Genomic DNA, 14,531 nt, shown 5'->3' with positions numbered 1-14,531 from the left:
GGGGCAGCAGGGACCATTATGTGGTTTCTCGGTTGGCATTTAATAAAAAGCTAGCTCACACACTCCTAAGAAGACAGGGAACGTGCCGCCCATGTCAATGTACAAGGGGTACTGGTTCATCTGCATGGAAAAGGAAATTCAAATGTGGATTCAAAGCTGCCATGAGACATCCCGCAGATGAGAAATGGAACCCTTCAGGAGGGTGCCATTAACCTGTTGTTTTCAGCAAATGCTGGAGCCCAGTCTGCAGATTCAGTTTAGCAGCTAACTGGTTTCTTAGTGGGCAAATAAATGACCAAATACATTGGAGAAGATAGAAAGGCAAAGAGCCTTACTTCACAAAACGCCAGATGATGTAGATTCAAAACCAAGATGTCCAACTGTACGACATTGTTATAAGATCAAAGGATCTGGTGAGCAGAGACCAAATATGCGCCATCTCATAAACTGAGGAATTTTCAGAGGAAATGAAGCTTTGTTCTTCTGCACCCTGCCTAGCATCGGCTACAAGCTCCCCTAGCCATGTTTAAAATGTTCTTAAATTAAAGAAATAATCGAAATGTCAGTCATGAGACCATGCAATGGTAGCCGCAGGCCTCAGAGAGAGAACAAGTAAATTTAAGCAGACATCTCCTTCTAGATCCTATACCACCACACTGGACGAGAGGGCAGCCATCACATAACGCTCCTCATCTAGTGACTACCACGTATAGTGAGTAAGGATTCATAAACTGGAGATGGGTCTCATCCAGGTCAACACAGAAGGGTGGCAGTAGGTATATTACTTTTTCTAGGTTGGATGCAGTTGATAACAGAAACACGGCACAACCATTTAATGGCAGATATAATACCGTATAATGTAGGCATCATCTACTCTAAAACTACTGCACTTTTTTCCCCCCTCTCCAACTGGTCATTGTCTGCTGGATTAATTCAATATTTGTGGTGGCGAGCACTTACTGGAGCTGAGGAGAAGCCAAAGGAGAGAGGAAGGCAATAGGAGTCTGTTCTGGGTCAGAATTATATTAAAGGGTCTCGCCTAGCGCTGGAATTAATTTATGGCGCACCATAGAGGCTGGAGATGGGCTGCAGTAGTTTGAGACCAAAGATGATTGGGAAGCAAACCCTGCAGACAGAGGTTGTCATAGCGGTCTGGGCAGGATTGAGAAGGAAAGAAATCACTCAGAAGATGCCAAAACTGCTCCACTACAGTAACAGAGCCTTCTTCTCTGGCTGAAGTCTGTGGATCCCTTTATATGACCATCATATGCCCTGCCATACAGATCGGTAGATGACACTGAAGCAAATTCATTATTTTTTTTTTCCAGCTGAAACTTACAAATTGTGATAAAATGAAAAAAAATAAAAAAACATTACTGGCTGTCAGACCTGCCCTAATTATTACATGTGACACTAGCATCAGTATGCTGATAAATGAGCAGGTAGTCTGAGACTGCAGTGTTCTGGCATGCTTATCCCACCAGCAACAGATGTCTGCTCTCAGATAAGAACGCTCTCCGGTTCACTGTAAGCCCATTAATCAGTCTAGCCAAGGGACCGCTGTCAGCAGAGTGCACTGTACAAGGGAGCTTGCCGTTACAGCGGTGTGCATGTGGTATAATGCCCAATATACCCTTACACTGCATTTCCCCTCAACACAATAGACGGAAAGAAAAGAGATTAATAATGCCAGTGTTCTGCATCTTGTAGATTGCAAGCCCTCGCGGGCAGGGTCCTCTCTCCTTCTGTACCAGTCTGTAACTCGTCTCGTTCATACTTAGTGCAATTGTCTGTATTATGTATGTATACTCCTTTTCAGATGTATTGGCTAATAATAATAATAATATTATTAATCTTGTCGGTCTTCTTGGCAAACATCACATACACCAATTAAGTAATTTGGGGACTGGGTGACCACTCTTCCTCATCTAGATATACATGTGTATGAATGTGAGGTGTCACCCCACCCTTGACACTAAAACAGAGGTGATTCTGCAGGACAAGCAAGTGTGTCACACATTCCAGTCATTCTGGTTACACCTCAGCACAGGAACCTTCATGTACGCTGAGGCAGCCAGACCACAAGACCCCGAGACAATTCTACAGACGACACTCCGTAATATATGTCAACCAAGCATGCGGCTCTCTTGAAATGTTAGTAAGAATAGAGCGGCTGGTATGGCGACAACACCCATAAAAACAGGACACACATACATTCTACATCAAGGAGTCTATAACGTGAAAAGGGTGCAGTGCACTTTCTTAGGCACTTCAAGTGAATAGGACACAGCTGAAATACTCTGCGCCACTACTAAATCTACAGTGTTCTGTGGCACAAACCAATGGTCAGTCCAATGTACTGCAACCTTTCAACCTCTTCAAACATCCCATCAGTGCGGGTTCCAAGTAGGAGCCCTACTGATCTAAGAATGATGCCCTATTCAAAATTTAAAGGGATTCTGTCACCAAGTTTTAGGCTATAGAGCTGCGGACATGCACGGCTAGATCGCCGCTAGCATGTACGCAATATACCTGTCCTATAGGGCTGTGTGCTTTTATTTTCTTTAAAAAAAAGGATTTTAGAGATATGTAAATGAGTCTTGTAAGGTACCCAAGGGGCTGTAGGAACCTTCCTGGTGCCCAGCCACGCCCACCTGTGAAGGAGCCCAGCACCGCCTATGTCCTCCGAATCTCCACCTTTAGTCACCGATAGATTGCCGCGAGCTCGCGCATGCGCAGTGCCGGTATAGTGTTCCTTCCCTGTGCTGGCATCAGATTCGGAGGACATAGGCGGTGCTGGGCTCCTTCACAGGAGGCGTGGCTGGGCACCAGGAAGGTTCGTACAGCCCCTTGGGCACCTTACAAGACTAGTTTACATATCTCTAAAATCCTTTTTTAAAGAAAATAAAAGCACACAGCCCTATAGGACAGGTATATTGCGGACATGCTAGCGGCGATCTAGCAGTGCATGTCCGTATCTCTATAGCCTAAAACTTGGTGACAATCCCTCATTTAGTGGGTGGTAGAGCAACCTCTCAGTCAATGTTTTAGGGATTTAATAGGGCGTCAAGGCCTGTCCTGGTGATAAACACCTTCATAGCATCTTACGATCTAGGCCGGGGTCCCGGCCACCATATTTTTCTCTCAGCTTGGAATGGAAGTTATAGAAGCACAAGCCGTTCTACTGAATGTTAGGCAATACTCCACCAGAGGGGGGGGACCTTGTATGCCACCCACGAGCTGCAGCCTCTGTTCCCACACGAGGGTTGGGAAATATTTACTGGGGGCACACTGTACAATACATCTGTGATGAGGTGGCTCTTTTCATAACTGCTTAATGGAAAAAGCTTAAACACTGAGCAATCATTGACCGGTGCCATTTTTGCTTTCATGTGTCCTAATGCCTTGAGAACAGAAAGGAATATTGTGACACACAGAGGCCACCGAGCCCCTCATAAGAATATCATCCGTCAACAGTAGCTTGTGGCCAACTGGCACACAGAAGCAGGGGATTTTCTACCATAAAGTAAATGCAGACTAAGCGCTGCCTACACTATATTCTCAAAAAATGTGCTGTTCGGCCACAGTTGCTGATCTAGGCTGAGTGGGTCACATATTAAAATATTAAATCAGGGTGACAGAGGTATTTCAAGAGTTCTTAAAAAAACAGGTATGTAATGGTCGATTCAATTGCCAAAGACTATGCCTCTCATCTGGATCCAGGGACTGACTGCAGAGTGCTTTTTAGGATAAGATACGCACACACAAGATAGAACTGTCAAAGGGCAGGTAAGTCACAGCCCTAAATGTAATCACAATCTGGCCGCCAATACAGCAAGCCATACAGGCGGATATACCATACTGTGAAATTAGTAGAGAAGCTGGATAGAAAAGCAGTAATGTACAGAAGGGCTGTCAAAATGTCAGTTACGTCTGTCAACTATCATCACAGAATAGGTGATAAGTGTCTGATAAGGAGTCAATTGCTGGGACCCCTCTGATCACAAGAAAGGAGGTCCTGTGTATGCCATATGAATGGAGTGGTAGTTAAAAGGGTTTTCAAGACTTTAAAGGGATTCTGGCATGACATTTGAGGCCTATAACCTAAACATATGGCCAGGTCCCTACTAATAACCTGAATCCGAAACTGTCCTTATTAAATGTGCCTGTGGCTCTATTAGCACATAAAACAGGTTTTTATAACCTGTCATTCACCTACCTAAGGTGCCCATGGGGACTTCATACAGTGTGCCCGGCTGCAGCCATCTCAGTCTGGTGCCCAGCGCCGCCTTCCCACTAGAAATCGCCGCCCTCCCTTTCTATAGAGCCGCCTCCCTCACCTCAGCACCGCCTCCGAAATCGTCCGCTCCCTCAGCCAGATCCCGTGCGGCTGTGAGAGGGCGGTCAAGGCAGGTTTGAGCGAAGTGCGCCGGCCGGCGCATGCGCACTTCTGGCAGCGGCCTCGTTGAGCAGAGTCCGCACGGGCGCATCAGGTTATACCTAGTGCGCACGCGCGGGATCTGGCTGAATGACCTGTTTTATGTGCCAATAGAGCCACAGGCAGATTTAATAAGGACAGTTTCAGATTCAGGTTATTAGTAGGGACCTGGCCATATGTTTAGGTTATAGGCCTCAAATGTCATGACAGAATCCCTTTAATATTGATGGCCTATCCTCAGGATAGGTCATCAGTATGTGATCGGTGGGGATCCAACCAGCTGTTTGAAAAGGCACAAAGCTCACCAGTGAGCGCCTCTGCCTTCTCTGTGCTTACCAAGCAGTGCCGTACATTGTATAGTGGCTGTGCTTGGCATCACGTGCAGCCCCATTCACTTCTATGGGCCTGAGCTGTGCCTAGGACACGTGACCGATGAAAATGTCTTCACTGGCCAAGGGAAAACTGAGAGAAAAGCCTTATCAAACAGCAGATTGGCGGGGGCACCGGGTGTCAGACCCCCACCAATCTGATACTGATGACCTAAATCTTGGAAAACATACACATTCACGCTCCTTTTAAACTATACAGGAAAAATGGAGATAGTCAAAGGTTGTCCTCTGTTATCTTCACCAGTCCCATAGACCTTGAAGGGAGTGACAACCAAACAAGACCCCACTCTTGTGATTGGTGGACAGACTTCCACTGATCAAACCTATACTGTGGAGATTTATCTTTTTCCTGGCCATGAACTGCAACCAGCAATGAAAATCAATGGATTTTATAATGCTCGTCATGACCATATCCAGTGTTGCGTGTTTGGTTTCCTCAACCTACTGCCGACTGGTGCTAGATATCGTAACTGACAGTACCCAGATCCATCTCTTCCAGTAGACACATCTAGGCACTGCTCCTGCAGGGCAGAGGATCCACATTGGCAGTCATATAATGAAAGTGCTATGTCCTCATCCTGTATCAGTCTCTATTGCATGAGCTTGGGAGGTGACGGCACAGCTGATGGAGGCTTTGTTGTGACGACTATAAGGGGAAGGGTAGTCCTGCTGTAATTACATGTGGGATGGAAGACTGAGTAATTCCTTGTTATTATGACTACTGGGGGGTGGAGAGTTGGTCTTGTTCTGACCACAGTTACGGGAGGTGGCCTAGTTTCAGCCATGCTACAATAAGTAGGTGAGGCCTAATAGGACTACTTGAGAAGAATGTGCAGGCCACTGTGCCTAGGAAGTGTAGGAACTACATTATTTTTGCTCTTATACAAGACTGGACAGTGATTAACAGAACATTTCAACTCCATTTTATGATATCTCAGGGCAAAAAAAAAATAACTTCTGTATGGCCAGGTACAGTTAAAACCCTAAAACATGTTGAGTACATGCTTCCTTGGACACGAATGAGAGGAAAGAATACCAAATACAACAGGGGCTCACGATGCAGAGACCTGGCTGTGGGGAGTAGTGACTGAGCATGCCTGACTAGCAGGATTCAGTACAGTTTGAGGTGCACACTTTAAACACCAGGTGGCGCCATACTAGGTGAAAAAAATAAGTGTCATAACAACTGGGTTGTTTTTATTCAACAGAATGTAAATGGCAAATATGCTTCATTTATTATGATCTATAAAATGAATATGACAAGAAATGGTGGGAAACAATGTTTTTACATACTGGTAAAAATGATTCAGTGAAGACCACTATTTACTTAGGTTTTCAAAGTATGCAGCCTATCCACCTAAGCTACTTTCACACTCGCGTTTTGGGCGGATCTGTCATGGATCTGCAAAAACGGATCCGTTACAATACAACCACATGCATCCGTCATGAATGGATCCGTTTGTATTATCTGTAACATAGCCAAGACGGATCCGTCATGAACTCTATTGAAAGTCAATGGGAGACGGATCCGTTTTCTATTATGCCAGATTGTGTCAGTGAAAAGAGCGGAGGCAAACTGATGCGTTCTGAGCGGATCCTTTTCCATTCAGAATGCATTAGGGCAAAACTGATCCGTTTTGGACCGCTTGTGAGAGCCCTGAACAGATCTCAGAAATGGAAAGCCAAAACACCAGTGTGAAGGTAGCCTAATGAGCGGAGTGCTGGTGATCACATCTGCTCAGTCACTCACTCCAAAGCAGCCATCAGGAAGGTACAGAAGCCCAAGCAGTAGCATGGCTGAGAAGTCTCCTGCAAGAAGAGACTAGACTGTAATCTGCAAGTGTGACTACAGTCAATACGATCATAAGAGAAGAACTTCTACAGAAGGAAAACCACCAGCAAGTGACTACCTGGCTCCTGGGAACTTTTCGGCTCTGTAGCAAGTAATATTTATTCTGGAAGCGAGTCTTCAGCTATGGAATGTAGACATTTCTGCAATGTTCACAGGAATGTGCGTGTAGAAATGGGGGAAGAGCTTTACCCTACATTTCTACTGTCCAAACTCATCTTTATCACGAATACAAGGTCTGCAAAGCGGAACATATAAAATCCCGGCCCCAGGCAAATCTTGCAGAGAATGAGAAATTACATTGACTGCTAAAACAAGCAACTGAATGACACATATACCAAAATTTCAGACCTGAAAAATAATAAAACTACCAGGAACTATACGTGAATGCAGTTTACCAAGTTCAATACAACCCCCATCATCTTAGCCGGGAAATGAACTGAACAGTAATTGTGAACAGCATGTGGCTCTCTGGTACCTGCTGGGTCTTCTTACAGAACCTGTAGGAATTCAGCACCACTTCAGGTAAATGTGCTTAGGACGTGACTTGAAAAAGGTAGTCCCATCACAGACAATGAGGGCAGATCGCTAGTATACACCCCCATTGTCTGATAGGTGCGGGTCCCAGAGGTTGGACCCGCACCTACACCAAGAACGGAGTGGGGAGAGCAGTGGCTGGAGGATCCCCGGTTTCCTGGGTTCCAGCCACCACCAAGCGCTCTCCCCATACTAGTGAAAAGGAGCGCACCGCACTTGCGCGGCCACCGCTACCATTCATTTCTATGGGCCCGACGGAAACAACGGCCCCATAGAAATTAATGGTGCGGTGCGCCCTCCACCACCTTTCCCTGCTCTGTTCTTGGTGTAGGGACCCGCACCTATCAGACAATGGGGGCATATCCTAGCGATATGCCCCCATTGTCTATGATGAGACAACCCCTTTAAGAGGCTATTCCTATCCTGGACATAACATTATAGAGATATGCTAATATATTTGCCCCAGCTTACAGCTGCTGTGAATGAGACTCACCATATTGTATGCATACGCTGCTATTTTCTGAAATCCCAGAAAAGTGATTGTCCATGTGCAACCACCTCTCAATTATCAGCAAGGTAGGGATCAAAAGGCCACCATTCTCCAGATCCCTATTCATATCTATAAGTTCAATGGCAATTCAGCACCAAGCTGAGGACATGACTAATCTAGACATAAAGCGGTATATGTCACGTGGTATACATCCTGCAGTATACAAAAGGATACCACTTTACTGAATAGTGTAGTCAACCACAATTATATTTAAAATTAAACATAATGGGGCAGACTTTGTAATCCTGTAGATGGCGAGTTACTGTGGTCTGTCATGCTGGCCAAACACAGCCATTGAAGGTCTATAAGTCCATGAAAACCACCGACAGAACCCAGATAGTGGGTTTGACCATTGACAATCGGAAATCCCATTTTCAACAGTGAATGTGGAACACATGGACCCTTCACAGACATCTTCACGGGGGAATCACTGACCATCTTTTTATGGATATCATCAATTATACCAGTGGCATAATATGCTGGCTCTTTGACCATTCCCCATAGGCAAGCAAGGTGCTGTATTTTTATTTATTTATTTTTTAAACTAGATGTGCCAAATTGCACAAAACTTTGGCACAATCACATTAATAAATGTGGGCCGATACATCTCCTGTTTAGTTTACCTCTAATGGCATCAGCAATGTAAATAGAACAGTAAAGCCAACCTCAATGTCCCTGCCGTGTTCTTCTGAATAGATAGTAAGTATGGCAGGAAGACCATGCAGAGCAGTGCATCGATGCCACCAAGTGCAATGTTCACCAGCAGTTCTGAGATCAGGCTATATTACTGGTGGATTTGAGGCAGTTACTCCTGGATATGGAGCGGTCACTCTTTTGGTTTGGTCTCCTACAACCCTGGGATTTAGACAGCAGTAGTGACTTCCTAGATGCCTCAGGGCACTGGGCTCCAGCCCCGACAAAGGAGTAGTAAATATCAAGAATGAACGAGCCACAGTCCACAGTTTCAGTCACTTTGCTAAACTGTAATTTTGCAAATTTGTGCTCTCAGAACGTACAATGGTAAGACAATGGCTCAGAAAGCTTGGCACCAGTAGTGAGGCTCTAGGGTCTTTGGCATGGCCTGGCATAGATTGATCAAATAAGTAAACAGTATAAAGAGATTACAACAGCCCAACCCTGACTTACATGATTCCTGTAGCTTTGCCATAAGACATTATTACTCCCATTACAAGGACTACAGTATAGAGAAGTCATTGTTGTCAAAGGAAGGCTAGAAAATGAAGCACCCCAAAGAACAAGCATGCAGCGAAAGCCACCTACAGCTGGCAGCACATGTGACAAGTCAATGCTCTGCCCATCCCAACTCAGACTTCTACCTCATTACCGGGATAACGCCACCACACGTCCGGCTGCGGCGTCCTCCAGAGCGGGAGCTGCTCTCCATACTAGCTAAATGGTTATTACCACCGTACATGGGAATCCTCTTGAATTACATCTGCTTTCCAATGGGCTCAGGGGAAACTCAGAATAAGCCATTGATGGTCAAGTCCTGGAGAGTCCGTTTAAGTTAGGGTTCATTCACACATGTAGGGGTCTTGCAGAAATTTCTGCTCCTGAAAATGACTTCCATTCATCTGAATGTGGACGTTTTATCAGGAACCACCAGTTTCTACAAGCCTCATTCAGATGAATAGAGTAGTTGCATAAACATCTGCAACAAAACTGCTGCATGTGAATATACCCTAAAGGCTTGAAACAGTCGGTGACCACAAACATTAGATGTGACAACAATCAGCCAGATGACCCCAATATGGGTTTTGCCAGCCAGGTATCAGGAGGCATAAAAGAAAAAAATAAAGAAAAAATACATGATGGAACTCCAGATACGGTCAGGAACGTGCAGGAATCAGATACAAGAAGATTGGTGAGAACGAACATGTGAATCTGTTGCTGGTGACAAAGTTTCCGCTCCTCACAACTGTACATGTGCATCAGGCAGAGAATCTCCATTTTATAAAGGCCACTATGCTGAGCCAAGCAGGGGCAAGATTACCCGGCGGCAGAGTTCAGAGCCGCTGTCAAACAGCTGGCAGGCACATGAAAGGGGAAGGTCAACATCACATGGGTAAAAAGACACCCCCTGACAGCTCAGCAGATCAACCCCTGTCTGTACATTAACCCTTAAGAGCCATTAATGACTCCCTTTAATTTACTGCACAAGGCCGTGTCCTCATATAGTGGCCATTCAGACCACTCCAGGAGACACCTTTTCTTTTAGCAGCCAGACAATAAGAATTAGACATTAAAGGGGTTGTCCGGTTTCCCAAGGATAGGTCATCAATATCAGAAACTGCAACCTTTTAAATAGGAAACAACCAAAAACAATAGACATCACCAGCAAACGTCCAGGAGCAGTTACTACCAGAAGTGGGCGGATGTAAAGCAGACCACCATCAGAGGTTGGCTTCTTGTATTTCGGGACTGAGTGATCATGAAGAACACATGTTCTTCCTTACTCCTCTCCGGTTTCCCCACAGGTTCAGTTCCAGGGATTACCCATCTATGGGAAGCCCCAATGTGGTCATCCACCTTGTAAGTGCCATAGGCTTCCCTCTCAGATATCCAGCCTCCATACTGTTCGGGATGGAGGAGGCCCTCACTACAGTCCATTTCTGTTGCACATGTTGGGTCTGTATTTTGGTCTGCAAACTATGGATCCTAAAAAAAAAAAAAAAAAAAAAAAAGGGGACACCTTCTGTGTGCAATCAGCACTTTTCTTACTTCCATCACTAGAAATGGCTATTCTCTTCCATGTTCTATCATTTGCCAAACAGACCGACTGAAGCGGACAGCACATACAGTGGGGGAAATAATTATTTGACCCCTCACTGATTTTGTAAGTTTGTCCAATGACAAAGAAATGAAAAGTCTCAGAACAGTATCATTTCAATGGTAGGTTTATTGTAACAGTGGCAGATAGCACATCAAAAGGAAAATCGAAAAAATAACTTTAAATAAAAGATAGCAACTGATTTGCATTTCATTGAGTGAAATAAGTATTTGAACCCTCTAACAAAAAAAGACTTAATACTTGGTGGAAAAACCCTTGTTTGCAAGCACAGAGGTCAAACGTTTCTTGTAATTGATGACCAAGTTTGCGCACATTTTAGGAGGAATGTTGGTCCACTCCTCTTTGCAGATCATCTCTAAATCCCTAAGGTTTCGAGGCTGTCTCTGTGCAACTCTGAGCTTGAGCTCCCTCCATAGGTTTTCGATTGGATTAAGGTCCGGAGACTGACTAGGCCACTCCATGACCTTAATGTGCTTTTTCTTGAGCCACTCCTTTGTTGCCTTTGCTGTATGTTTTGGGTCATTGTCGTGCTGGAACAACCATCCACGACCCATTTTCAGTTTCCTGGCAGAGGGAAGGAGGTTGTCGCTCAGGATTTCACGATACATGGCTCCGTCCATTTTCCCGTTTATGCGAATAAGTTGTCCTGTGCCCTTAGCAGAAAAACACCCCCAAAGCAAAATGTTTCCACCCCCATGCTTGACGGTGGGGACGGTGTTTTGGGGGTCATAGGCAGCATTTTTCTTCCTCCAAACACAGCGAGTTGAGTTAATGCCAAAGAGCTCTATTTTGGTCTCATCAGACCACAGAACCTTCTCCCAGTCACTCTCTGAATCATTCAGGTGTTCATTGGCAAACTTCAGACGGGCCTGCACATGTGCCTTCCTGAGCAGGGGGACCTTGCGAGCCCTGCAGGATTTTAATTCATTGCGGTGTAATGTGTTTCCAATGGTTTTCTTGGTGACTGTGGTCCCTGCTAATTTGAGGTCATTAACTAACTCCTCCCGTGTAGTTCTAGGATGCTTTTTCACCTTTCTCAGAACCATTGACACCCCACGAGGTGAGATCTTGCATGGAGCCCCAGAGCGAGGTCGATTGATGGTCATTTTGTGCTCCTTCCATTTTCGAACAATCGCACCAACAGTTGTCACCTTCTCTCCCAGCTTCTTGCTAATGGTTTTGTAGCCCATTCCAGCCTTGTGCAGGTCTACAATTTTGTCTCTGACATCCTTGGACAGCTCTTTGGTCTTTCCCATGTTGGAGAGTTTGGAGTCTGCTTGATTGATTGATTCTGTGGACAGGTGTCTTTTATACAGGTGACTAGTTAAGACAGGTGTCCTTAATGAGGGTGACTAATTGAGTAGAAGTGTCTAACCACTCTGTGGGAGCCAGAACTCTTAATGGTTGGTAGGGGTTCAAATACTTATTTCACTCAATGAAATGCAAATCAGTTGCTATCTTTTATTTAAAGTTATTTTTTCGATTTTCCTTTTGATGTGCTATCTGCCACTGTTACAATAAACCTACCATTGAAATGATACTGTTCTGAGACTTTTCATTTCTTTGTCATTGGACAAACTTACAAAATCAGTGAGGGGTCAAATAATTATTTCCCCCACTGTAGATGTACTCTTGTCTTTTTTTTTTCGAACCCACCCATGTGCAATATGCAAAAATTGCAGCTAGGACATGGATGGAAAATATGGTCATGTGCATAAGGGTTTCGTAAGAGGGAAACTAATGAAAAGAGCCGCCCCGGTTTTGATGGTTGCCCATTCATTTGAATCGGTGCCACAAACAACTTCCTGCGGCAGAAGAAACGTGTAGCCGCACATATCTTGGGCTGTGTTTAGGGACATTCAATCCAGGTTGTCCACGATCAGCACCTTCTGACCAAGCGTTGACTGTGCAGGAACAACCCGTGTACATTGTGGGTTGTATCTAGACCGGGACTACGTGCATCCAGGAGCGGCAGCCTAATTACACCGGGGAGTGCAGCGCTGGCAGGGACATTCTCAGCATTATCAATGTAAGTTATACACATTAGTTATAAAAATTAAAAAATAAAAAAAACACACAAACACAACCATGTTTTGAGTCAACATTTTTGCAGATTAGATATAGACCCATTCATTCCAACAGGCCTGCAAAAACGTGTGCTGTCCGCATCTGAAGGCCTGTTCCACAAAATGTCCTAATCTTGTCTGTTTTGAGGACAAAAAACAAACATTTCTAACATGGGGTGGAAGGAAAAAATGCAGAACACATCCGGCCGGTATACGTGTTTTAGTGGATTCACGTTCGTGTGCATGAGGCCCAATGATAAGACCCAGTCTAACCTGCCAATCACAAGTGCCAAGGGGGCCCCTTCATTAAAAACCACATGTCCAACAAACAAATGCAAACGCAGCTCAACATGTTGATACTATACACAATGTATGGCATTCTAGATTATTCTGGTTATATACACAATATCATATTTCTATAAAATAAATAACAAAAAGTCAATTTTACACCTCACCAACAAAAAACCTATAGAAATACCACTGCTGATGCCAGCTGCCAACACCACACAACTGTGGTAATGCAGGCCAGTGATGCGTCTCTGCTTTGGGAAGAACAAAGTGGTGCCACTCACACATCCATGCCAGGAAAGGTGCCCGCATACATGTTACTGGGGCTTGTACATCCTTTGCAGCCAGAGTAAGCATGGACCCAGATGTGCCAGCTGCTGCCCTGCCCAGGGCACCTAACAAGCTGCACTACAACTTCCCCACTGCTTGTGCCCGGCTCCTGTACTCACGTTTGCCCGCTCTACATCAGTGGCGGCCATGCTGACGTCTCCCGAGCTTGTGTCGTCTGAATCGATGCAATCCTAGCTCCTGGCTCTCAATGGGATCCAATATGGCCACTGCACTTCCTGGAAACTCCCCTCTGCATTACCGCGTCCCTGTCGCCTCCCACGGGTTTGTGGAGGGCGCAGCAGCGGTTATATGCTAGGGCTGGGTATCAGGCCGCTGAGAAGAGCCTGGCACCGCCCTCTGTCCGCAAAGCAGACTGGGACTTGTAGTTCCAGCGAGAGCCGATGAGAGGAGTGTGGAGGCCGATCCCAGCACGGGTTATATACTCCGTAGATCTCTATATAGAACTGCTGAGCGGGGATGCTCAAATCAACTGCTACTTTGGCGCCCTCTGTCGGAGAGCTGCTGACCTGACAGCTAGAATTGTTAAAAAATAATAACTAACACAGTACATATATGTTATAGTATGAACAGCCTACTGAAACTCATTAAAAAGAGTCCTGTCTACAATTTAGAGCTGATGCTCCAAGTTTATCAAAGTGGGGCATGTGTATGATAAATTTGGCGCATCTTTCCCTATAATTTTTTTTTACCATTTACTAAAGCACCCCCCTTCTCTAGATGCTTTCTGCTCCTCACTAGACACTGGGGGAGATTTATCAATACTGACGGTCTTGATATCGCCAGCGCTATCAGAGAATGCGCCTCATTTACGTCAAGGCGCAGACATCATCATAAATTAGGCACATCCTCTGGGAATCTGTGCACCTGAACAGACATCTACTGCAGCACCGAATTGCCTTCTTTTACACCAGAAACCTGGTGCAGGGAGATGATAAATCTCTGCCTGTTTTCTTAAACCCCTAATAAATCCGGGGCACAGCATAGACTCTAGCATTCAGGCGCATTAGTGCAGTAAATCTCACCCAGTATTAGCAGTGGGGGTCTGGCAAAACATAAATTCATGAAAACCCCAGGCCAAGGCATCTATATATGTCACTAAACACCAAGGGGATTCCAAATATGCTTAATTTACTGTATGGAGTAAATTACATACCTAAGCTGCTGCAGAACCTCTTTACTTTTCACAGAGATTGTCTGCTACATTTTGCTCTGCAGCAGTTGTGGCAAAGTACTGTATAATACACACTGCAG

At 45.1% G+C, this 14,531-nt stretch overlaps 1 protein-coding gene across 3 annotated transcripts in view; it reads right to left on the bottom strand.

Moving 5' to 3' along the window:
• Positions 1-13,612, bottom strand: part of SEPTIN8 (septin 8) — a 132,451-nt gene extending 118,839 nt beyond the window's left edge. Inside the window, exon 1 of one of the 3 annotated variants that reach the window (XM_040405735.1) lies at positions 13,379-13,612. In XM_040405735.1, coding sequence (XP_040261669.1) covers positions 13,379-13,408 — 30 coding nt within the window. In that variant the 5' untranslated portion in view covers positions 13,409-13,612. The remainder of the gene's footprint in view (positions 1-13,378) is intronic. The other 2 variants (XM_040405727.1, XM_040405744.1) reach the window with 2 other exon arrangements.
• Between the last annotated feature and the right edge of the window lie 919 nt (positions 13,613-14,531).

This window comes from Bufo bufo, chromosome 1, assembly GCF_905171765.1.
Source record: "Bufo bufo chromosome 1, aBufBuf1.1, whole genome shotgun sequence".
Classification (NCBI taxonomy): Eukaryota; Metazoa; Chordata; class Amphibia; order Anura; family Bufonidae; genus Bufo; species Bufo bufo.
This window is presented reverse-complemented; position numbering and strand designations above follow the sequence as displayed.